Source organism: Peromyscus leucopus, chromosome 15 (assembly GCF_004664715.2).
Source record: "Peromyscus leucopus breed LL Stock chromosome 15, UCI_PerLeu_2.1, whole genome shotgun sequence".
Classification (NCBI taxonomy): Eukaryota; Metazoa; Chordata; class Mammalia; order Rodentia; family Cricetidae; genus Peromyscus; species Peromyscus leucopus.
The window spans coordinates 35098110-35124601 of record NC_051076.1 but is presented as its reverse complement, the minus strand read 5'-3'; the positions used below and the strand labels follow the sequence as shown (position 1 = coordinate 35124601).

At 37.3% G+C, this 26492-nt stretch overlaps 1 protein-coding gene across 5 annotated transcripts in view; it reads left to right on the top strand.

The window, feature by feature from the left end:
* The window catches only part of Kifap3 (kinesin associated protein 3), a 136549-nt gene that overhangs the window by 95913 nt on the left and 14144 nt on the right, over positions 1-26492 (top strand). For all 5 annotated transcript variants that reach the window (XM_037211319.1, XM_037211318.1, XM_037211320.1 and 2 more), the window contains exons 18-19: positions 5281-5470; positions 9076-9175. In XM_037211319.1, the coding sequence (XP_037067214.1) occupies positions 5281-5470; positions 9076-9175 (290 nt within the window). The remainder of the gene's footprint in view (positions 1-5280; positions 5471-9075; positions 9176-26492) is intronic.

Here is a 26492-nt window from a genome sequence, read left to right as displayed (position 1 = left end):
AAGTCAGAGACATTTCATTTCTGTAAGTGTGCACTCGAAGTCAGGAACATTTTCATTTCTGTAAGTGTACACTCAAAGTCAGAAACATTTCATTTCTGTAAGTGTGCACTCGAAGTCAGAACAGCTGGATTCAGGTTTATTTTGTATGTATGTGTGGAGCACGCACTTGTGCACATGCAGAGGTCAGAGGACAGCTTGCTGGGGTCAGTTTTCTCCCGCTCTGTAGACCCCAGAGATCAAACACAGGTCGTCAGACTGAACTGCAAGCACCTTTTGCTCACTGAGCCATCTCACCAGCCCAAAGACGCTTATTTTTAATAAAAATAACAGTATGTTCTGCCATGGCTGCCATATATATTAGCCTTTTAACGTTGTCATGCATCAGGCCTAGAGGACAATTCAGTTATAAACTGATCTTTAAAAAAAAGAGGAGGAAAGATTTTAAAGGAATGCATGGCATGACCTTGTCATATTTGGTGCTAGATTCTATGCTCACTGCATTAAAAAAATTATTTTACTGGAAGAATTTCAAGTCAGCCATCAATACTCAGATGGTTTCTGTGTTTGTAATCTTGTCACTCTTCTTTTTAACTACTCAAAAAAAAAGGTTCAAGTTTATTAATTGTTACACTGTTGAGGAGGAAGGATGGGGAGATGACTCAGGTGGCATGGAGACCTGATTTCAAATCTCTAACATCCACTCTTTAAAAAGCAGGGCAGTGGCACCTATAATCCCACCACTGGATCGGCAGGGACAGGAGGGTCCCTGCAGCTCACTGGTGAGCCAGCCTAGACTGCTCATTGAGTTCTAGGCCAGTGAGTGACCATGTCTCGAAAAACAAGGTAGATACATGAGGAACAGCACTCAGGCTGACCCTCCATATCCACATACACACGCATGCACCCATACATGTGAACATGAAGACAGACAGAAAAAAACACATACACACTTATACCATTAAGAGCACATAGGGTAGTGCCGGGTGGTGGTGGCGCACGCCTTTAATCCCAGCACTCAGGAAGCAGAACCAGGTGGATCTCTGAGTTTGAGGCCAGCCTGGTCTACAAAGCAAGATCCAAGACAGGCAACAAAACTACACAGAAAAACCCTGTCTCGAAAAACAAAAAGAGTACATAGGGTAAAGAGGAAGCTGAAGGTTTGGGGCCCATTGTGATGAGCCATCTGCCTATACAATTATTAGATATATTTTTAATTTTTAACTTTGAATATTTAGTGTGCTTGTGGGGTGTGCGTGTGCGTGTGCGTGTGCGTGTGCGTGTGTGTGTGTGTGTGTGTGTGTGTACATGCATCACAGTGCACACAGAAGGCAGCGGATAACTTACAGCAGTCGTTTCTCTCCACCCACTGTGTGGGTTCTGGTGATTGTACTTGGGTCATCAGGCATTGATGCCAGTGCCTTCACCTTTTGAGCCGGCTTGCCAGCCCAGAGGTATTTTTTATTGAGTTAGGATAATAAAATGTTATAAAATGGTATGAGATAATAACTGACTACGTTTTTTACTTATTCAGAGTGTAACTAGGGTAAATACACATTATGGCTGTATTAGGGGTGTACCTTTTACCTAGGTCTGCGCATTTCACAAGTACTATTAGGAGGCCAGTTTTGCTCTTCGTGGTATAGCTCAGCCCATGGCTTCATATGCCCTAGGTCATAACTGAATTTCAATTACTGTTTTTACACCAACAACTCAACTCATGCACTTGAAACTTAAATTCTAATAAAACAATCAGATTGTATGTTTCCTTTGAATATCCCTTTGTTCAAATAATGCAAACAGATTTTTTAGGTTTTTTTTAACAAAACTAAAGGTTAGTTTTAGTTTTTTTGCCAAATGAAATAAGTTACTAACCAACTATTATTTTTTTAAGGATGCCATTTATTTATTTTTAAAAAAATCAGTAACACTTAGTTCTGGCATTTCATGTAGAATTAATAGTATTTCTGGTATTATAAGATGTATTCTTGGATTGTGGGTGACTTGTGACTAATGCTTTTTTTAGGAAAAAAAAAAAGCCAAGTCACCCTTTCTCTCGTGATATGTAATTAGAACTTTGCAAATGATCTGTCCCCTCTAATATATTATCTTTTTGCAAATAAGTTTAGCTCAGCACAGAACAGAAACCCTGATAGAACTAAGCAGTTTCCTCTTGATATCGTATACATTTTAAACACATTCAAAGCCATTGGTGCTTTGGCTAATGACATAGAGTCTGTCCATAGTACCTGTGCTATATAACTAGCCATTGCTGAGCTCTTCGTTGAATTTTTGGAGAATAAGTTAAACTTGTTCTCCCAATCTGTAGCCAGTAAAACTTCTCTGTGCATTTTATCTTTAAGTTGCCTCCCCAATATCCTCTCAAGTATAGCTGTATCAGAAAGAGCATAATTAAGAATACAATATGATATAATGTACTTACCAGACTTAACATTACTTAGTTAACAATTCAACTCATTCACAAAATCTTGGCAGTTACGATATTCTCTTCAAAATTGACTTCACTGCACAGCAGCCTTGACAAATGTCTATGTACCCTTATTAAGTACTTCTCTACACTCCAAGAAGGCTGCAGTTCTGCAATAGCCCTCACCAGCTATAAAACAAAGCATATTACCACAGTATTCTGGGTCTTGTCTTTTGCATGTGTAAAACAGAGATAATTATAGTACCTATTTCAGGATGCTGTCACTTGAGTCACTTAACAGTAGGGTCTGACATGTACCAATCATCCTAAATTTAAGATTTCTATATTTCATGTATCCTTTCACTTATCAAGACAATCTAGGTAATCAATGACTAGATGAGTACATAAATTGCTATAATTTCTAGTCATTGTGACCATATTGTTAATACCAACAGAATCATAGCTTATTGTTGATATCTAAGTACAGGTTTCATTGTAGATATAACAGGGGGTAAAGATCACTTTCAGACAATATCGAAGTTCTATCAGTTGAATAATAAATGTTTATTATTTTAAAAATAAAATATAATGTTTATCAATAACTCTAAATGTTACATAAATTACATTAGGAAACAAATTGACACTATTAGAATTATTAATAGATATCTGTTAGAAAAGGAGGAAAGGGGCTGGAGAGATGGCTCAGTGGTTAAGAGCACTGGCTGCTCTTGCCCAGGACCAGGGTTTGATTCCCAACACCCACATGATGGCTCACAACCTATTATAACTCCAGTTCCAAGGGATCTGATGCCATTTTTTGACCTCCAAAGCTTACATGTGGTATACATACATACATGCAGGCAAGCCACTCACCTACATAAAAATTAGGTCTAAAACTTTTAAAAAGAAACAAAGAAAGCCTAATAATTTGATAATAAATTTGCCATTAGCAGTACTGAAGTCAAAATTAGTCTTCACCACCCTCAGTAGAAAGCAAATATTATATATTTTCCAAATGTACAGTATAAAACACCCAATCTGACATCTGACACTTCCAAGAGATTAACTGACCATATGAAACTCAGAATTGAATAAGTCAACTTTAATCAGAAAATTATGGTATTATATTTACTCTAAGTTTTCAGATTTCTTCTTATATTCTGTGATGGCGATTTTGTACTTCACCTTGGGCTGAAAATTGCGGTGCCTTTGATCTAGTGTCTCCTTGGTTCACCTCTTACTTCTCATGGCCAGTATGACAACACCATTGCAGGACACCCCAAGCTATGTAATGAGTTTTATCCAAATGTATTGGAAACTAAGGCAGAGGAAGACAGAAGCTATGGGGATTAGATGAGAAATGCTTCAAGCCTTTTTTTGAGCACCATCTTGGTTCTTATTTCTCCTGACCATTTTTAATACATAGCTTCAAACCACTTAAAATAGATTCATCATGTTATCCTACAATCTCACTAGCAAGTAAGATCCAAAGAATTGAAGTTAGTACTGTAAGGCATGGTCAAGATAATAACCAACTAATGGAAACATCTGAACTGCCCATCAGCTAATGAGTAGACAAAAAGCATAGTACAAACACAGCATGCTATTCAGACATATTGAAAAGGAAACTATGGAAAAACCTGGATAGTCCTGTGATAACATGAGTTAAGAGGCACAGAACAACTTGATCTCACCCATGTGCAATTTAAAATTTTACCTCATAGAACTTGAAAGTAGAATGGAATATAGGGTTTAGAAAGTTCAGAAAAGGTGGGAACACTGGGTATTGAGTTAGTATACAACAGGAGATTCTGGTGTGTTATTGCATGGTGGAATGACCACATAACTACAATGTACTGTATTGTTAAAAAAGCTAGAAGAAAGGTAGGCAAATATTTATTGCTATAAAGAAGTGATAAGTGAGTCACACATGTTGTGTGTGTTATACCTGTAACCCTACAACCCAGGATGTGTATACAGGAGAATTCCCACAAGTTCAAGGATAATTTGATCTACATAGTATACCCCAGGACCCAGAACCAAAAAATAAAAGTAAAAAGAAGTGTTTGAAGAGATAAATATGTGTAACTTTATCTAAGATTTATAGAATACATGACTGTATCACAATACCAATACCACCCCAGAAATGCATATCTCAGTTAAAAAAATTAATTTAAAATGAAAAAGCTGCAACATTAGAGACAAACATAGATATAAAGTTCTTCCATAACCTCTGACCATTTGCCTGTTTGTCTTTCCTATCTATTCTCCAGGAATTTTCTCTGCATCAAGCATTATAGATACCTGCCAGTGAATAGACCATACTAATTTCTCAGAAATTCATCATCAAAACAAGATGAACATTAAAGAAATATAACTAATTTTATGGTTAGAATGAAATTAAGTTCAACTGTGGTGTTTATTTTCTAGAGTAAACCTTGTCATCAGTTAAAAACAGTATTTTAGTGGTGTTTTCCTCCCCTTGGTGTTATCTGATTGAGGTCATGCTGGTCAACTGTCATGCTTGCCATGAATGATCATGGCCACAAACCCCACTGGAAATACAGTTAGCTTTTTCACCTAAGTTCTGGCCGCAGTTAGCAAACACTTAAATCAGAATTTGTGAAATTTAGACTTGTAGCCTTTGTCCTTTCCACTCGTGATTGGTAACATGTCAGCGACCTGTTTGGCAGAAAGGTAGTTGTTCTTTATGGCTGAAACACAGTTCTGAACAGGTATTTTTAATGCTCTCTGACCCAAATGAAGGTCCTCAAGATTCTTTTGTCATGGCAAAATATTTCTGAGCAGCAAGCAAGTAAACTTATATAGTAACACTTGCTATTTGTGTGTAATAGGAATATGATGAAGAATGGGCAAAGAAAATTCAGAGTGAGAAGTTTCGCTGGCATAATTCTCAGTGGTTGGAGATGGTAGAGAGTCGTCAGATGGATGAGAGTGAGCAGTACTTGTATGGTGATGACCGAATTGAGCCTTATATCCATGAAGGGGACATTCTTGAAAGGCCTGACCTTTTCTACAGCTCAGGTAAGGTGATAACCAAAGCAAAAACACATGCTTCATTTGTGTACTAGAAAAAGGAACTTTTATCTGGCAGTCAAGAGTGCCCCCAAACTTTATAAGCACACTTTTAGTACATAAGCCGTCTTTAATAATTTCAGGTAATATTGACTACACATACCAAACAAAACTAATAACAGTTTTTTCCAGGTTAGTTTTTAGTGTGATCTCCATTCGAAGTATGTGTAGCCAGGATAGTTAATGACGACTATTAGAAGTTTCCTACTTTCTAGGATGTGTAAGTTAAACATCTTCAGGATTTTTGACTTCTACTTAACAATGTGACACTCATTGTTTTGTGTTCTATATTTATTATATATGTGTGTGTGTGTACATATATATACATATATAACTTATTATTTTATTCTGTTTTCTCATTTAATCTAAGCAGTTTGATGTTACCATGGTTTTGTTTTAATTCTAAACTGTTGGATTATATTTGATGGTTATTGAGAAGATTTAGAGCTTTCCCTTCTAAACCCTGCTAATACTTTCAAGATAATAGTCTAACCAGGCAGTGGTGCACAAATCCCAGCACTCAGGAGGCAAAGACAGGCAGATCTCTGAGTTTGAGGCCAGCCTGGTCTACAGTGTAAGATTAATACCTGTTATATATGTAGGCAGAGTTTTATATCTAGACTGCTGATCAGCTCTGTCCTGCCAGCTGCTCCCCAAATAACCACACAGAGACTTATTAATTATAAATGCTCAGCCAATAGCTTAGGCTTATCTCCAGCCAGCTCTTACAGCTTAAATTAACTCATTTCTACTAATCTGTGTGCTTCCCTGAGGCTCGTTTATATCATCTATGAACTTCCCATGTTGCTTTTTCCATGTCTGGCTTACAACACTGAGACTCCTTCTCTTCTTCACTCTCTCTATTTATCTGCAAATCCTGCCTAGCCTCCACCTGTCCAGCTATTAGCCAGTCAGCTTCTTTATTAAACCAACCACAGGAACATATATTCACACAGTATGAAGTAATATTTCATGCTTAGACACTAACAATTCAACAATTAAGTAATAAAGCCATTAATATATGGTTTATGCCAAGTTACTAGTATGGAAAATTGAATAAAAATACAAAACACTATGCTTGCTTTTTTGCTAACTATATTAATTAAATTTACCATTTGAGCAATTTTGAATAAACTTATTTTGTTTCCAGTGGAAGAAGAGGTTATTTTGGCTTACAGTTTCAGAGGTCTTTCATGGTGGGGAGGGCATGGTGTAGGAGAGCTGTTGACATCTTGGCAGCACAAAGAATAAGAAGTGAGACATTGTTCTCAATCAAATACTTTGAGAGGCTAACAATGGATTTACTAGGTGCTAATGATGTGTCAGTGAACAAGGCAGGGTCTTTGCCCTTCTAGAGCTAGCATTCTAGGAAGGGTGGGGAGATAGACAATATGCAAATAAATAAAATGGCTGCAGTGTAACTGGAGTTTTTTCTGCCTTTCCCACAGTCAGGACAAATCTCTGCCACCCGCCAGTCCCACAGCCGCTCAAACCCAACCAAGTAAACACAGAGACTTATTTAGCTTACAAACTGTCTGGCCGTGGCAGGCTTCTTGCTAACTATTCTTATATCTTAAAGTAACGCATTTCTACAAATCTATACCTCGCCACGTGGCTAGTGGCTTATCAGCGTCTTCACATGCTGCTGGTCATGGCGGCGGCTGCAGTGTCTCTGGTCATTGCGGCGGCTGCAGCAGCTCTGGTCATTGCGGCGGCTGCAGCATCTCCTTCTGCCTTTCTGTCCTTTTATTTCTCCTCTCTGCTAGTCCCGCCCATCTCTCCTGCCTAGCCACGGCCAATCAGGTTTTATTTATTAACCAATCAGAACAACTTGACATACAGACCATCCCCCAGCACAGCCAAGTGCAGACCATCTCAAACACCTGCACTCAGGCCCATGGTCCTAATCATCCTCTATACGGACCTGCTGGGTAACGCCACAAAGAACCCAAGAATGGGCTCCCACAGGACATACAGAACATCCCACAGCACTGCAGAGTGATATGTTGGATCTCCCTTGAATACACCTTCATGTCAAACAACTTTTGTACACTTATTTATTTTATGTCATGGCATGTGTATAGAAGCCAAAGAACAACTTGCCAGAATTGGTTTCTCTTTCACCATGTGCATTACTCAGGTCTAACTCATGTCATCAGTCTTGGAGCAAGTGTCTTTACCCATTGAGCCACATCGCTGTCCCCTCAAACAAATGTTGTCATTTAAGTCCTACTGATACTTGAAAACTCAAATCCATTACACCTTTAATTCTTCATCTCCCCAAGTAAGATACTCTAACCCCTATAACAGTAATTTCTATATTTTATTGTGTTAATACTCCATGACACATATATTTACTGTTGTGTATTATTTATAAATAAATTATTTTGTTGTATCCAAAGAGAAAATCTTTTGTAAGGAAATCATTTGTTATCATTGTATATATTTTTCACAAAATTGATGACACTATTATTATTCAAGTGTTATATAGGAATAATCATTTGGTAACTAAATAATATGCCAGTTGTTTGCCATATTTTTCATTAGTCTGGCCAATGGCCTGGCCGATATTTCTACATTCAATAATCTTGCATAGGAGACTTGCCAAGTCCTCAGAGCCTTGTAAATAGTTAATCCCATGGCTTATACTAAGGGTTTATTCTAGGCTTAGGGCAGCCTAAAGCCATAACACAGATCTCCTATTCCCAGATGATAGTTATTCCTCTACATAATCCTACAAATAGCAGATTATTTAGAGTCCTAGGGCAACTGAGAAAGTAATACAACTCTTAATTATTTTTTCAAAATACTAACAGGCTTAGATTTAAAAGAATAAATGTTTATAAGCAAAAGCAGAGCTCTCAAAAAAAATAGCAGTGTAGAGCTCTTTAGGGGATCAATTATGTCTGATAATCTGAATATAATAATTAATACCTAATAAAGACCAAGTCATCAAAAAGTATTTACATTTTATATAGCTTACCCACTTAAAAGCATAGGATGTGAAAATCATTTTTATTTAAAAATTGAATACGTTTGTGTGTTCTAATGTTTGCCATTTAAATTGTCAAGTGTTTTTTATCCACAAATTATTTTTGATGTATTCCCAAATCGTGCTATATAAATGAAGCTATCTGGATATAAAATGAGAAACATGCTGAAGTACTGTGGTGTTCCATGCCTCCTCTACCTTTATTCCTGACCTTTCCTAAGCCTCGACCCCCTGACTACCACACCTAATGCCTTTATCTTTTTCTGTCTTTTCTTACCCGCAATACTGTAAGTCCCTTGAGGGCAGTCTGCCTTATTCCTGTCTGCACTGGCATTTCCTAGCACACAGTAGGGACTCAGTGACTGCTGTATTGTTATGATAAAATGTTGTGTCCACTTATGTATGTATTGCCTTCTGTGCATACTCCAGGGGCACCACATGTCATTCTGACAGTTTCTTTCCAGACCAAATAAATAGGTTTCTAATGTGTTGCTCAGTAAGGTAATTTCTATGTTATTCCCTGTGAATGTGTTTCACTAGTTACTGCTTTGACTCTTTCTAGATGGACTGATTGCCGCTGAAGGAGCCATAAGTCCAGATTTCTTCAATGATTTTCACCTCCAGAATGGAGATGTGGTTGGGCAGCACTCATTTCCTGCCAGGTAAGCAATGTTCCAAGAGAGAACTCAGGCGTGGCATCTCCCTTATTTTGAAAAGCTTCAATTTGTCATTAGGAGGGTAAAAACCTTCCATCTCTCCAGGAAAGTGATAGTTAATTTATTAAAAATAATGCTTCATTGCTTTGGAAAATATACACTATCCTTTGAAATAGATAATAGTTTGCAAACTAACAAACACAGATGTTTCCTGGTGTATCCAAAACAAAATATGAGAGCACACAGCATATAGTTTAACATTCATAGACCAGTCTGATGGAAGTTCTATTTTGATTAGTAGAAGACTTTTTTTTTGCTTATCAAGACAGGGTTTCTCTGTTCCCTGGCCGTCCTGGAACTTGTAGACCAGGTTGGCCTTGAACTAATAGAGATCCACCAGCCTCTGCCACCTGGGTGCTGGGATTAAAGGCGTGCACCACCAACACAGTAGAAGACTTATAACCACAGGATTAGCAGTACGTAAAATACATAAGGAAAGCAGTATCTCATAAGCCCGCGTTGTTTACAGTTGTAATGTTCTCTACAGCAGACGTCCAGCTTCATTACTAATGATTTTACAGATTTTTAAACTGTTGCCGAGTGTGTAGAGAACCTTTTCCTCCTTATGCCATCACTAAGCCTTCATTCAGCTTAGTGTAGACTAAGTCCAGTGACTGTAGACATTTCTCACTGAGAGAGTCAACTGAAACTCCCCCTTCCCCAGCAGGTGTTAACTGAAAGTAGCTTCTTGATTGAAGGTGAGACTGGAGTCCCTTTCCCCTTTCAGTGCTGGGCTTTGCCTGCTGTGAACTTGTGCAGGTCTTGTGCGTGCTGCCCCAGTCTCTGTGAGCTCTTATGTGCGTCAGCCCTGTTGTAGCTGTAAGATGCTTGCTTCCTTGGAGTCGTCCACCATCTATGGCTCTTCGAATCTTTCTGCCTCTTCTTCCAAGAAGATCCCTGAGCCTTAAGAGGGGAAGGTTGATAAATACTTTCCATTTAGGGTGAAATGCTCTGTACACTTCCCATTTGTGAGTTTCTGTGTTAATTACCATCTGTTGAAAGAAGGAGTTTCTCTGAAAGGGTTGAATGATGTACTAATCTATATCATTAGGAGTCATTTTATCACTATATTTCCTTAGCATAATAATAGTAGGTTTTCTCCTAGGGCCCGTAAATAATATGTTCTCAGGTTCTTGGCCACTTTATCTGTGTCAGGTATTGGGTTCCATCTCATGAATGCTCTTCAAATCTAATCAAAAGTGGCAGTCATTCCCATAACACTTGTGCCTCTATTATAACAGTATGATTTGCAGAAAGGTTGCTATTGTAGGTTGCAGTGTTAGTAGCTAGGTAGTATTGAGGATTACTTCCCCTCCCCACCCCAGTAGCCTGCAGAGTACCTACCAACACCATAAGCACTAAAGGAATCAATAGGAGTGAAGTGTCTAGTTGGGCAATGGCTCAATTTCTCCGTGTTCAATGACATAAGAAAGTGGTATTTCAGTAACACTGTCTTACTTTGAAGTTGGGGAGAGTAGCCAATACCAAAGGCCAAATCTATTTAAGTGATACATTCATCTCTCCTCCCCTGAACAATGTGTTGTAACTCTCAGTGACCTGTTGAAATGAACTTTTTAATACAACTATAATTATAATAGTTGATATAAATATTATTGATCATCTGTTGTATATGATCTAGTTTACAAATATCTAACTTTAGATTTTTGAGTTGCACTCTCAATTTTTAAAGCAAGAATTATATCCATTTTATAGATAAAGAAACCATAGCTAATTGAAGTAACCAGTGAGGTGACCTAATATGCATGGCTACCCTGCATGGAAATACTGCCTTTCTACATAAATGCAAGCAAAGCTTTCTTTAAATTATATTTACACTTACTGCCTCTTATTTAAGGGACATATTCATGAAATGTGGTTTGGTGTTCTGTAGTGGCTTCTCAGTGACAACATGAGAAATAATTTTGTCAGTGTACTGGATCGACATAATGAGAAATCCCTTGCCTCAAGACATAAAAGCTAACCATGGCTAAATACTAAAACAAACATTTGACTTTTGATTATTTCTGAGGTATCTGACATTCCAGTTATAAGTATTTAAATACAGACTGTTTAATTATAACTCTATCATGTAACAATTTCATGGTGCAAATGTTTTCCATAAAATCAAAAATGAAGATGATTTGGGCATATGATCTCAATATTTATAGCAAGAAATTGCTTATGTCATTTATAAACCTAATTGTTCTGCCATTTACGTTTCATGGTAAATATCATCCTATATATGGTGCCAATCTAAATAAAGCAAACTGCTACTAATTTTGCCTTAGTTCCTTAAATAAGACTTGTTTTCCTTTTTATGTAATTTTATGACTTTAAATAAATTAAACATTTTGATTAATATTGAATATATAGTCAGGAGTGTGGGACATTCCTTATGACCTCAGCTCTTAGAGACATAAGGCAAAAAGCTCCTAGGCCAGTTGGGGTCATATGGAGAGACCTTGCCTCAAAAATTCCAATATGAAAATAATTGAATATACAAGTCAATAAATCTTGAGATCAATTCAACAAAGTCTATCTTTTAAATGATAGTTTTATAAAAGAACATAGCTGTTTTGAGAGATACTTAATGATAAAGTTTAATATTTAGAGATTTCAGTATTTTGCTTCTTATTTCTTTTAAATTTTAATGACTAGGAATATCCATATAGGATTTCTTTATTGAAAATTACTGTGATACATTATTTTATGACTTAAAAAAGCTGCTTTAATGCTTTACCCTTGAAAAGGAACTGAAGGCTCCTTATAATCAAAAGAGTGATATACTTACTTACTTATCTTGATTTCAGAATTGTTTATCCTTTAAAAAAGAACTTTCCCTAAGAAAAGTTGTCTTTTATATCATCTTTTATAACTTTACAAGCTTCAAATCCTATAAGCATATCACTTTTTTATTTGCAGAAGAAATAATTTACTGTTGACTTCTTTGGGTTTCTTGTAGCTATTAAATCAAATGAAAGGCCTGCTCATTTTATCAGTGGAGAGACAGTGTCCAGGAGAGCAGAGGGCTTGTCATGGATCTTTCACACATTCTGTTGGAGTTTTTCTGAAATAATTCTTAGTTAAATAAGTTTTATTCTGGAATAATTTACTTTTTTCACTTATTCAAATATTTTTACCTATTTAAGATTTTTTTAGTAATAATTATTCATTCTTTGAAAATTCCATAGATACATGAATTGTGTTTTGACTGTATTCACCACACTCTTCCTCCCTACAACTCCTCCAGATAGGATTCTCTTTTGAATATAACTATGTTCTCCTTTGATAATAGCAAACCATGGGTCTTCAGTTAACTATATTTATTTTAGTTCTGGAAATATTTAGTCATATTAAATTGCTATATAATTATTCATGTATTTTGCTATGGTGATCTTGGTGTGTAATGTTCCTGATTGAAATCTTGAGCTACTGCCTAGCTTTCAGTCTCTGATACCCAGTGGGTAAACTTTAAAACTCATTAAAGAGCATCAACTCAAAATGCTGATTATGAAAATTTCCATTTTATTAACTGATTTTAAATAAGAATATATTACAATAAATGTCCCATTCACTAAACTGAAATTGTCAGAAATTCTTACTTTCAACTCTCCTGGAACTGAAAAGAACTTTGGCTGTGAACAAATATTGTCCTTATTGGATTTAAACCCTGATAACTCTGAGCCTCTAGAAACCTTTCAAAGGGGCAAGTGTTGCCTCTGTGAAGCTCCCCCTAGTCAGGGAAATACCCAGAGGACTCACAGTTCTTCCTGCTTCTTTATCACTGTTTTCATAAATAGGCCTAGCAAAGCTCTCCGTGAAAGAATACTAAAAGATGACTGTGTAAGAGGTAAAACTGTATCACCAGCGTTGTTTGTAATGATTGCCAATGGTATGTAGGACGGTGCATGAGACAGATTACAGCAGGGGGAAGTGCCACCTGCCAGTCACCTTCCGCGGGTGGCTTTCAGGCTTTGTTATTTGGAACAGGTCTTTTGAGTAGATTCCTGTAAAGTAGTTGATCCCAAGTGACTGCTAGGTAAAGAATAAATTACCAATTTGTATGACATATATTATTTTGATTGTTCAAAGAAAAATGTTCCTTTTCTTCCTCAAATAATGTTTAGTAAGTAAATATATATGTATTAAAATCTGAGAAACTAAGCCAAATTGAAAGAAGTGTTAAAACCTAATCTATATTGTTGTTTTTCCTCAAGTCCAAGTCAAAGGTGCTTCATAGTCTGAGTGCCGGCCTCTTGGTAATATGGTGAGGCAGTTTAATTGGAAACAGTGAAAGCTGTTAAACTCATCTATCTCATTCTACAAGAGAGACCGGACGTTTGATAAAATAGATACTGGCAGTTGGACAGCAAATCCTTGGCTTTAGACATGTGTCACTATTGGTTTGAACCTCTTGGCGCCAGGATTTCCCGACATTTAGAGCTAATGCAAAATGCATTAGGGCTCCAGGCATTAGCTGTGGGGTTGCCAATCACAGTGTCAAATGCAAATCTCCCAAGTCTGAACTGGTGTTGGGGGTAAAGTGGGACTTGGTATTGAAGCTAATTAAAAATAATGGGAGCAAGGCGAGGTGGGTTTTTTTTTTTTTTTCTTCCCTGTTATGTACTACGTATTCATGCCATATTTTTGGAGCTTTTTTTTTTTATAACTCTTACTTTTCGGGACTAACAAGAACCTCGTGTTGAGAGTATTCTTAAACTGCTTCCAGCTTTTACAAATCAGCTTTTGTTGCAGTAAAAATGGTCCATTTTCCTTTTATAGGAATCCAATTTTCATAAACTGGAAAAAAACTGCAGAGTCTGCTTAAGTTTCCTTGGGGCTTTGAAAAATATTTTTCAGAGAGGCTGACATTCTTTGTGGTTGGAAGAGTGATGTCAGTCGCTGACCATCTCACTGAGGTCAGAGGGAGCTGGACTTGCACATGACCTGCTCTCTGCCTCATGTGCCTTCATTTTCTCTGTGTGTTAGTTACCACCTTTTTGTCTCCTTTCCTGGTGTAGTTTACCGTTACTTGTTTTGTGGATAAACGTGCATACTATACACGTATGCCTTTCACTGTAGTCTCTTTGTTTTGTGAACCATTAAATAACAGCTGAAATCATAGTTGCAAGATCATAATGAATAGGAGTAATAAATTATTTCTCTAAATAAAAGATACAGTATTTTAGCCGGGCGGTGGTGGCGCACGCCTTTAATCCCAGCACTTGGGAGGCAGAGGCAGGCGGATCTCTGTGAGTTCGAGGCCAGCCTGGGCTACCAAGTGAGTTCCAGGAAGGGCACAAAGCTACACAGAGAAACCCTGTCTCGAAAAACCAAAAAAAAAAAATAAAGATACAGTATTTTATAGTAATTTTAAGTATACTTTACACGTACATATTTATTGAATAGAAGTACATGCCACAGCATGCATGTGGAGATCAGAGGACAACTGGCAGGAATCAGTTCTCTCTTCATCACGGACTCCAGGTGTCAGGCTAGGGCTGTCAGCCTTGCCAGGTAGCGTCCTGCTACACTGAACCATCTTACCAGCCCCCTCATTTTTCATGCATCATTTTTCCTAAGACTAGGATTCTATTATTCAAATTAGATTTATTTCTTTCACTATAAGGCAACCTTTATTCTCCATCAAAAACCTAGTTTATTAGGTTTGAGGCAAGGCCATTATCAAACAATATATAATCTTTTTTTTTTAAAGCCCTTCAATATCCTGTATATTGAATGCACTGTTAAACCTCTTACGTGCACTGAGTTCTTGATAAGGATGTATACTTTGGTCCCTACTAACTCGTTCTTAGTTCTAGATGTCTGCAGGCATGTTTACTAAGGATTGCTTCTAGGTTTAAATAGAGCTTTTAAGTCTTGATTAAAAGAAATATAAAAGAAGGGCTGGATAGATGGCTTAGCAGTTAAGAGCACCACCTGATCTTTCAGAGGACCCAGGATTCAATTCCAGCACCCACATGTTGCCTCAAAACCATCTGTACCTACAATTCCAAGGGATTTGGTGCCCTTTTCTGGCCCTGTAGCACCAGGCACACACGTGGTGCACAAACCCAGGTAAAACACCCATACATACAAATTAGAGAATAGTTTTTTAAAAGCAATCTCTTTTTTATGTATGTATTTTAAGAATATAACATCAAGATTGAGTAGTAGGATATTATCCCATTTACTTTAAAAATTGCTCTGTTTTAGACATGAAAAATGTTTCTACCTGAAAATATCCAGATCTATGCAAACTTTCATAAGACATTATAAATTAACTATGAATAGGTATTCATTTATCCAAAGAACATTTTTAACATATGTAAAAATCTGTCTCAAGCCCAGTAATAGAAGCTGTCCAGGCCTAACTCAGAGAAATAATTGTAAGATCTTTCTAGTTTTATATTAAGGGGGTAGAAATATGCCACAGAATTTCTGGAAATTAATAAAGCCATTCATAAGCTGTATTACAGAGGAAGTCATGCCTAAGATAGTGATGTGGTCATTCTACTTTTCAATTTGTGGGATGTAAAACCTGCCGAGCGTGAGTGACAGTAACTACATGACATGACAGTAAATTACATGTTACATGTAAACAAAAAACCAGTGCAAAGAAAGACATTGTACATTGTGAGACTCAAGACGGAAAATAATCCTGATGTGAAATTTTATTTTTCTTCCTGGATATTACTAGTTGCATTTTTCAAGAAAAAATATTCCTAGGAGCCTTTAAGTTTTTCAAAGAATAAACTATTGAAGACTTTCTTAAAAATCTAAATCTAAGTACACCAAAGCAAATACCATGCATTTCTTTAATCTTTGTAATTTCCTGTATCACATTTGATCAAAATCATGTATGTGAGGCAGAGAGGGCAAAGAATGAAAATGGAAGTTAAGGTCGGGGGATTTTTAGGGAACCAGACTGGGACTGGGTGGTGATAAATACTGAAGCCCTTAAGCAGCAGCCTCCGTTTCCACGGTTACTACATCCAGATGACAAGGAGATACATTAATCACCGGTGACCTATTTGTGGAAGTTGAGAGTGTTTTTAAAAGGGAGATGTGGCATTCATTTCACAGTAGGACAAATCATAAACCTATTTTGCTTTAATACATTTGACATGTTTTCTTGCAAATTGGTATTTCACATTTGCTTGGAGGCAAGCTGCTGGGAGTTTATTAACACATTAAGTAATTAGTTCATTACTTTAAATTCTCTCTAAAAATTAAATCCAGTTGTATTAAAGTGAGAGTGAAATGAATGATATTATCTCAGTGTTGAAGGATAAATGCCTTGTGCAAATCATTTATTCAGCTAACTAGCCCATGTAAACTTCTCTACATGGTGCCTCCGGTTTTGCCTGGTAAATACATCCTTGTGAATTTGCTGTATTTGTCTTTCTTGTCATAGTTATTTAGACTGTGTGCAGAGACAACTTCTTTCTAGCAGAGAAAGGCCTCCTTCTACTACTTGGATACTAATTATTTGCATTTCCCATGGAAAATTGAATTAGATTTTATTAGTAAATTGGGCCTATAACCTTTAAGGCTAGATTTTATTAGATTATCACACATCAACATTAGCAAACTGTAAACTTTACTGAAAAATAGAGTACAAGCCAAAAACGACTGGAAACTTGGGAAGATGTCTTACCCTAGAAAGGCTGTAGTGCTTACTTGGAAAGGTATTTTCAGTTATTGCTTTCCTTTACAGATTTAGAAGCAAGAGAATCTGGCAGTAGATCTGCTCTCATCCACGTAGGGCCATTTTCCATCTGGTGGTCCCAGCAAATTTTTTGGAGGCATGCACATTAGCTGTGTATTTAAAAAAAAAAATTATAAACTGGGCGGTGGTGGCGCACGCCTTTAATCCCAGCACTCGAGGAGCAGAGACAGGTGGATCTCTGTGAGTTCGAGGCCAGCCTGGTCTACAGAGCGAGATCCAGGACAGCCAGGGCTACACAACTACAGAACCCAGTGACACCCTGCTGCAGAAAATAACAACAACAACAACAACACATTTATTGTCTTTCATTAAGACTTTCATTTAGCATTAAAAATTTGGTATAACTGAATCTATAAGTAAAATAATAGGACTGAATATATAAAATTGTTATATGTTCCTATAAAAATGTTAACACATCATCTGTGTATAGCCTTCCTTTTATTCAAAGACATGACACGGGTGTTAGCCTGGCATGACTGGGAAACTGAACGCATAACCACCATTCAAGAGTGATTATCTAGTGTTAACGTTCATGTATGTTCAAGTGTATTAATACAATTTACACTTTTGTGGACGCTACAGATAAAACAATTAAGAGTAAATTTAATCAGGTCTGTTTATATATATCTGTAAGCCCAGAATTCAGGAAGCTGAGGCAGGAGGATCTAAAGGCAGGCCAACCTGGGTGATTGTGAGACCATGTTTCAAAATAAAACAATTGCAAATATAAATGGAAAGGAAGCCTAAAGTCTTTAAGCATAGGTGAGTGCTCACAGGAAATGTTTGGGCCTAGGTGGTGCTCTCATTAAAAAAAAAAAAAGAAAAAAGAAAAATGACCATTTCAAATGCTTCTTTATTCATATTCTAAATAACAATTGCATAAGCGCTGTGGCCCTTTAAAATGAGAGCAGTGGATCAGTCATTTATGCCGTGAGTCTGGAGTCAGTGTGTCAAGCTTACTCCTAACTGGAGAGTTGTGTAATTCAAGGCAGAGTTATTCATTCTAGCCTTGTGTGTTTTGATGTGACCTGTTATGAACAGTTTTTAAGTTTTTCTTGTACTAAAACATTAAACAGAACATTTTTTTCTTCAGATTTGTAAGGGAACAGCTGGAACTCAATGCTGGTTGTAGGCTTTCCAGTGTAATGTTAATTAATTGCCTCATTCCCCGTGCTGCCCAGAGTCACTCTAGATATGCTGTACAATAGCTTGCTAATCAGCTAAAGCCTTGTGGACTATCTAGCTGATCTGCGTTTAGTTTGAATAGGAATTGTCCAGGTTGTAGAGGAGACATTAAAAAGTAGATTCATATTCCCAAGTCTCAGAGTAAAATCCTAAATTGTAATGAATACGGAAGGAATTTACAAAGACCTGCTTTAATATGCTTAGTGGCTGTGCTGTTTCAACTCCAAGAAGTTTCTTGTTGTTGTGTTGGGGTGGGGAGTTAGTCTATAAACCTTCTTATAGAAGTATCTAAGACAAAAACAAGGAAATATAATGTTCTAAACTCAGCCAGCCCAAACCACTTGAGCTGCTATGACAGCTCATAAAGCAGAGAGTAGTTTTTAACTAGGCTCTGTTTTACATTGCCAAAGTGAATTTTCCTTGCAGGAAGTAGCCAGAGGGTTTATTTAGTTTCCAGTCTGAGGCTTTGATCTTTCTGTACTGTCACATCTCAGGTTACATAGCCCTTTTTCACTGCAGTAAATCTGCAACAGTTAATGAGAATAAAATTTCCTCCTCCTCACTGATCACAAGCTGCTAAATGCCAAACCACAGCCAACTGCCTGTTTGCACAGTTTCAGCGAGGGCGCATGAAAACAGCGCGATCGGTTTAATCCTGTTGTCTTTGTAATTCAGTTTATTGGCTTTCTTCCTTTTCAAGTGACCTACTTTCTATCAAGTCACACGGTTGCAAGACCCAAACTGAAAGAAAATTTTAGGAAGTGAATAGTCCTAAGAGTTGTTCATGGGCTAGGGTAGAGAGCTGGGTTGATTTGCTACCGTGAAGATTAAAATTGTGCACTAGAAGGCTTTTAAACAACCAGAACCTTTCTGTCTCCTTTGGTTAAACTATCTCTTCAGTGTAAACATAAACTTATAGTTAATTAGTTTAATGAATAAGAACATTACTTTTTACTTCAGGTACAGAAATGATCACATTGTACCAAGGGAATTCTAAGACTTTGAGAAATCTTTATTTCCCATTATAAGAACTACTCTTAGAACAAAAATAACATTATTAAACTCACTCAGCCATTTTATCAAGTAATAAAATTTTATCTCTGTACACAGAGAATAAATATTACAATTATTCAGTAAACCTATAGACTTTCAAAATCCCCTCTGAGTAACTGAACTTCCTATATTAAGAAAGGCATCTTTGCTGGGCAGTGGTGGGGCGTACCTTTAATCCCAGCACTCAAAAGGCAGAGGTAGGTGGATCTCTGAGTTCAAAGCCAGCCTGGTCTACAGAGTGAATTCCAGGACAGCCAGAGCTATTACACAAAGAAACCAAAACAAACAAACAAACAAAGCCTGCATCTTCATAGTGAAATATAAACATTTCCTTTTATGATAAACTCAATTATTGTATATTACTCTTTATTAAATTTATTGTTCACTGTTACCTTTTCTGTTGCCGTGTTATGATTGGCAGTTGGTATTTAGCAACTTGTCTGTATCATGAAGTTTACCCCCAGATGGCAATTTTGAATGATAGCCAAAATAAATATATTTTGTCATTTGTTCATATGGACGATATATATGAATATTACTAAGTAAAATAAAAAACTTAAATCAGTTTTGTCATTTCTCACCACTGAATCCGAAGTTCCTGTTATAATAATCATTCCATAGAATAAATCATTTCCCATAAAAATCAGAATGTTGGAATTAATCAGTAGTGCATAACGCCCATTCACTGATTTGGCTAGTCATGAAGACAATGATTAAGAGCAGATTGAGAACTGAAGAGAATATTTCTGAATTAGAGAGTATGCAATCAAATCTCTTGAACACAGAGGATCCATTTTTTGAAAAATGCTAATTGTTGGTTGCTCCATGTAAAAAAGAAAATAGATGGCCAGTAAAATGACCCAGTAGTTAAAGGCAGTTGCCACCAAGCCTGATAACCTAAATTAGATCTCTGACCTGACCTCCAAATGCATGCCATGGTATATGTCCACTCATACACATACAGAAATGTGTGTGCACATACACACACACTTTTTTTTTTTTTTAAAGAAAAGCAGCTATGAAAGAAGAGTGATTGAAATTTTAAGGAAGAAGTACAGTGCTTACTGTCCTTGGCCTAGGTGCTAGGTGTGATATAGAAATGCTGAACTGTGAAGCTATGGCTTATGTTCTTAGGTTACTTTCAAACATGCCCTAGGTCTTCTTAAGCTGGTCTAGAATTGTGTTGTCTTTTTGCAACTTTAGCTCCACCCAAAATTTTGGTTTTGAAAATCTACAGAACATTTCTATACAAAATAAACATTTTTTTTTACATTTTTATAGCTCTTTAAAAAAGGAAAGCTGCTCTAGGCAGTGATAGCACACGCCTTTAATCCCAGCACTCGAGAGACAGAGCCAGGCAGATCTCTGTGAATTTGAGACTAGCCTGGGCTACAGAGTGAGATCCAGGACAGGCACTAAAACTACACAAAGAAACCCTGTCTCAAAAAAAAAAAAAAAAAGAAAGAAGAGGAGGAGGAGGAGAAGAAGAAGAAAAGCAAAGCTGCATCTTAAACAAATGAAATTGCTCAAAAGAGCTCATCTTTATGTAACTTGAACAGTGCAGTACAGGTTCAAATGGTGTTACTGTAAAACAGTAGAAACAGCGCTGGTGTTGACGCCAGGCCAGTGTAATCCTATTCAAACTGGAGTGTTTGAAAGGTTATTCCATTAATGTTTTCCAATCTGTTACCTGACATGTTCATTAATAGTGACAGTTAGCATTTACTAACATGCCGAAGGCTTAGGAAGGAGTATGCTAATTTCTACTGGTTACTGCCCTTATTAATTTAATGTTCACAATTAAAAGCAGACATTCTGTTTTTATAAAGCATGCAGAAGAAAGCTGGTTACCCAAGACAATCCAGAAACTCATGTTTTTAATCCATCTTTCTTTCTTCCATCTTGTTAGAATGATGGAAGTGACCTTGGTTCAAACAGTTCACCTAACCCCCTGGGCCCTGTCCTCTGTCTTATGTCACACCCTTCCCCTCTACTGGCTCATCCTGTCACCATGGAAACTCCACTTGGTCTCACATTACATCCCAACCACTGCTCACTTTCTCACACTCAAAACTTCTCCAAAAACCTTCAGTTGTGGGGCTGGAGAGATGGACCAGCAGTGAAGAGCACTTGTTCTTAACCCAGCACCCACATGCTGGGTCATAGCCATCTGTACCTGTGGTTCCAGGGGGTTGACACCCTCTTCTGACCAAACTTGGTGCATACATACATTCAGACCACACACACACACACTTGCACACACACGCATGCACTCAAGTACACAGTGGAGAGAGAGAGAGAGGAGAAAGGAGAAATTTAAAAATAAAATAATCTTTCATTTCTATTTTGAACTTCTCCAGTTTTCTTGTCAATAGGTTTTATATTACTGAGGCAATCGACTTTTCTCACTTTTAAGTCTCATCTGTGCTTAACACGGTTGTCTAAGCCCCGCTCATTTAAAGATCCTGTACTTCAATTCAGATCATACCAGTTTTCGATCTTTCTCATCAGCCCTTCTCCATTCCTTTCCAGGGTCCTTGGTTTGTAGCCCTTCTCCTCCCCACCAGTAAGCGTTGGATGCTTCAGTCAGGCCCTTATGAGAGTATCTTTTCATTCTCACTGCTTACAGGATTGAAAGCAGATCCTACTGGTCTTGAATAGTATCTGTCATCTTATTTTTTATCAGAGACTTATTTGAACACCATCCTTTTTTTTTTCTTTTTTCTAGAGCTGAGGACTGAACCCAGGGCCTTGTGCTTGCTAGGCAAGCGCTCTACCACTGAGCTAAATCCCAACCCCAAATACCATACTTTTCTCTCTTCCTCTTTGACATAGCTAGTTAAATGCTTCTAAGATGATAAACTGTTGCATCTATATGAATATCGTCCTATCTTAACAGATGTTATGAGCATCCACCAAGTAGTCAACTCGTGAATTGTGGGCTCTTCCTTGATTTTTCCCTTCCCCCACTAGTCCTTCTCCAATGATCAGTCCATCGGCCAGTCCTGTGTTCAGCATAATATCTTATAACATTTCTGTTTCCAAAAGAGGTCAAAATGCTTCAAAATTACAATTAGAGTGTATAAAATCACATCAGTAATCCATCTGATTTCATCTATCCTAAAGAAACATAGCTTCCCCATGACCATGAAAGAAATAGTATTAGCATTAGAAAGAAACAGTCTTGTTAATTATAACCAATTTTTAGAATTACAGAGGAAGTGCCAGGGTTGTAGCTCGGCAGGTAGAGTGCTGGCAGGATGCCCTGGGTTTGATCTCCAGTACTCCCAGCACTTTGGAGTAGAAGCAGAAAGATGGAAGTTCAAGGTCATTCTGGACTACATAGTAAATTGGAGGACAGCCTAAGCTACATTAGACACTGTCTGAAATATATACATATTTTTTCTGGAGTTACCATTTATTTGAAGATAGTTTTTCATGCAGAAAGAGAAATACAATGTGTTTAGGCATCACATAATTTCATAAGTAGTCAAATCTTGGGGTTACTTGCCCTGAATATCTGTTCAAGGTGTTATGAGTCCATGGTGAAACAGCAGCATGTATTTTAAAGTTGTATTTCTCGGAAATGATAGTATAATCAAGGATATTATGCAAGCATATATTAGCTCTGGTGTCAAATAGCAGACATTCTACAAAAACAAATTCTACCCCATTTCCCTTCATCTATTCTTTCCTGTTAAGGAGTTTAGTACATTAGAAACTCACATGTGCCTACAGAGTCCTGTTGTTGCTGTTTCTGTGATTTCTAAGGTGCTTTTAACTTAGTTTCTGTAATGGTGTTCAAAGCTAAAAGAATACAACATAAGATACAATTAAGGTGAAGATATGCATTTAATGTTTCATCATTTAAATTTTTATCTGTGGTCTGTTTAATTGGTAAGCATTTGGATACGATCTAGAAGGGCAGATATTAGTATAATGCATAACTTATAATGTGTTTGAGCACCCTGTTGATTATTCTTTAACTTTCTTACTGTGTTTTTTTTTGTTTGTTTGTTTGTTTATTTTGTTTTGTTTAGTTTTTTAGGTTTTTTTGGTTGGTTGGTTGGTTGGTTGGTTTTTCGAGACAGGGTTTCTCTGTGTGGTTTAAGTGCCTGTCCTGGAACTCATTCTGTAGACCAGGCTGGCCTCAAACTTACAGAGATCCGCCTGGCTCTGCCTCTCAAGTGCTGGGATTAAAGGCATGTGCCACCACCGCCCAGCTACTGTGTTCATTTTTAAAGGGTAGTGGTGTTATCAGGCCTAGAAAAGGAATCAGTATTAAGAATGTGGATTTGGATATTTAATTTTACCTTTTCCTGCCCGCTCTTATTCTCATCCTTGAGTAGAGTCTGTATGTGTGCACATATCCAGTACAATAAACACTTTGAATGCTTTTAAATTTTACCATATTTTATAGAAAATAGAATTAGTTATCTTTAGAAAGGAGGTCTAGGTCATCTGAAAAATCTTGAAACCCTTCTCCTGGTATTTGAAGAGCATGCAAGTTGTTTTTTTTTTTTTTTTAAAAAAAACTGCTATTACTGAATTAAAGGCCTTTAGTATTTTCTCATGGGAAAAATAATCAGTTACCGAATGTGGCAAATAAGAAGTGCATTATTTGACTAAGAATCACATTCTTTCTCAAATCTAACCTAAATTTTATAGGCTTAAGAAAATCTTGTACTTATATATTCTAATAATTCACTAGAGTTTTTAGATGGTTTCTTGTAACAACAACAAAAAAAAAGTTGACCGTACTGCAGCTTGAGGTTCTATAATAGAGACATGTCTCTTTAAGAACACATCAATGTCTTATGCTGTGTCATTTGGAAAAGTCTGAGGTTTGGGGTGCCTGTTGCATCAAAGTATCAAGGAGACTGATATAAAAGTTGATTTTAATGCCTCCCATCTCATGAGGGAATGGTTTACTCAGAAAGACTTTTCACTTTAGATAGATTCTCTCTCTCTCTCTCTCTCTCTCTCTCTCTCTCTCTCTCTCTCTCTCTCTCTTTCTCTCTCTCTCGTTCTCCCAAGGGAAGAAATGACAAAAACAGCGGAATTTGTTTGTTTAGAGACAGCTTCTCACAGTATAATGCTGGATGGCTGGGAAGGAACTCAACAGACAGCTGATATCATGTGTGTACAGTCCTTGTCTGCCTCCTCTTGCTTCCAGGGACTTCAGGCCTGAGTCACCATGCCTGCTTAGAAAGTTGAACATCCTAGTTACTAAAGAATTCTTGAAACGTTTCATTTAAAGAATTTTATATTACAAAAGAATTGTTAGAATGTGTCAGGTTTCTCGGTTTTTAAAAAGAAGCAAATAAACTAACATGGTGGTTATTTAAAAATGAAGATGTCTGTAGTTAGAAGGATAAACTGAGGACTGTGTTCCTGTACAGTTTACCAGTACAGGAGCATCAGGTAGCATGCAGGGTTTCCAAACTATAGCACGAAACATTTGTTGTCTCCCAGCTGCTCAGAGCCTCCAAGAATAAGAATTTAGACCTGCTTCAGAGGGACAAGTTGGGCATGCTGGAATAGAAAGTATTTCAAATGCTGCATTGTATTTTTGCTTGAGGAAAGTAACTTTAAAATAGTAAATTTCTAAATGTTATGCTTCCATTCAAGCTAATTATGAATATATACCTATATATCTATGTGTATATATACAATTTCTATGTTGGGTTCTCAATCAAAGTTTATATATATATGGTTTAGTTTCAGACTGCAGGGACTTAACAAATGCTTTCTTGTGCCGTCTAAGTTAAAGATCTTAAGTAGTTGAAGTTTTCAATACCCTTAAATAGGAGCATATCAATAATTTTGTGAGTGTAGTCAACATTCTGTCTCAAATAATGAAGGATAATCATACACAAGCCTGTAAATTCTTATTTAGCTTTGGAAGAAATTGTATCTAAAATTGGTCATCCCACCTTTTGGGGAGTTCTTTCCTTTTCAAGGTTTGCTTGGTTTCAGTCCATAACCAGAACCACCATACTGTCAGATGTAAAGGCAAAGCTTCCTTAAGACAGAGTTGGTTGTGGGGCAAGTGGCTGATTTAGAGCCCTCAGCTGTGAAAGGACAGAGGGGGCTTCTGTGAGCCTAGGCAGGTAAAATTCCAACTGCAACTGTAAATTAAAATTGGTATCTTTTCAAGGTCTGGGAATGTAGCTCAGTGGTAACATATATGAACTCCTGGATGGTGGCCTCAGCATCAAAGAAATAGCACTGTTAAATCAGTATGAAAGGCAGAGGCAGTCAGGTCTCAGTGAGTTTGAGGCCGGCCAAGACCACATACTGAGACCCTGTCTCAAAAAAAAAGTTTGTTTAAGAAAGGTTTCTGAGCCGGGCGGTGATGGCGCACGCCTTTAATCCCAGCACTCGGGAAGCAGAGCCAGGCGGATCTCTGTGAGTTCGAGGGCAGCCTGGGCTACCAAGTGAGTTCCAGGAAAAGGCGCAAAGCTACACAGAGAAACCCTGTCTCAAAAAACCAAAAAAAAAAAAAAAAAAAAAAAAAAAAGAAAGGTTTCTGGCCCTATGTCTTGCTATGCGCTGCTGGAAAAGTAGAACCAAGTCTCAAATAATGCCTTTTCAATTGTATCCTCTAGTATTATAGGTGTAGGACAGCACTGTATCGTACCTCTGTGAATGTAAAATAGCTTGTACCTGCTTTAGGAAACATAGTAGTGACTGTGCTTTATCAGAGCTGTTTTTAGTGATGTTGCTCAGAACGTTTTCTTTCCAGATGATGATTGAGAAGCTAATTTAAGAAAAAAAAAAATGGTGCCAGGTACCACAAGAGTAACAGGGGAAGGAAATAAATGTATTTTTTTCAGGGCTTTTATAAATAGTATACAATTAATTGTACATTTACCTCATTCTTTGCATGGAGAAAAAGAAACTATCACTTTTTACCTTTTTTTTTTCCCCCAACATCTGAGAAAAAGAGGTGCTGTTTATCATCAGCAAGTAGGGACCAGAGTTATTTTTACCAGAATCACTCACTGTTCCTGGCCCTGTAGGCTTGGAACAACTAATCTAGGTATACTTACATGTACATTTGGACAACTGACCGTTACCTGAGAAGCACATTCCCATCCCCCTGAACAATTCCCATCTTTGCCCAACTTACATGTGAGTCCCAGGTTGTCAGGCTTCTCTACAACCTCAGACAGCAAATACCACGGAATAAAATACTACACCCTAAGTGTTTTCATGTTCTGTACTCTGATTAAAGAAACTACCTCTAGCAGTTGCCTGGGCACAAGTCGATGTACAGTGTGGGAAGGG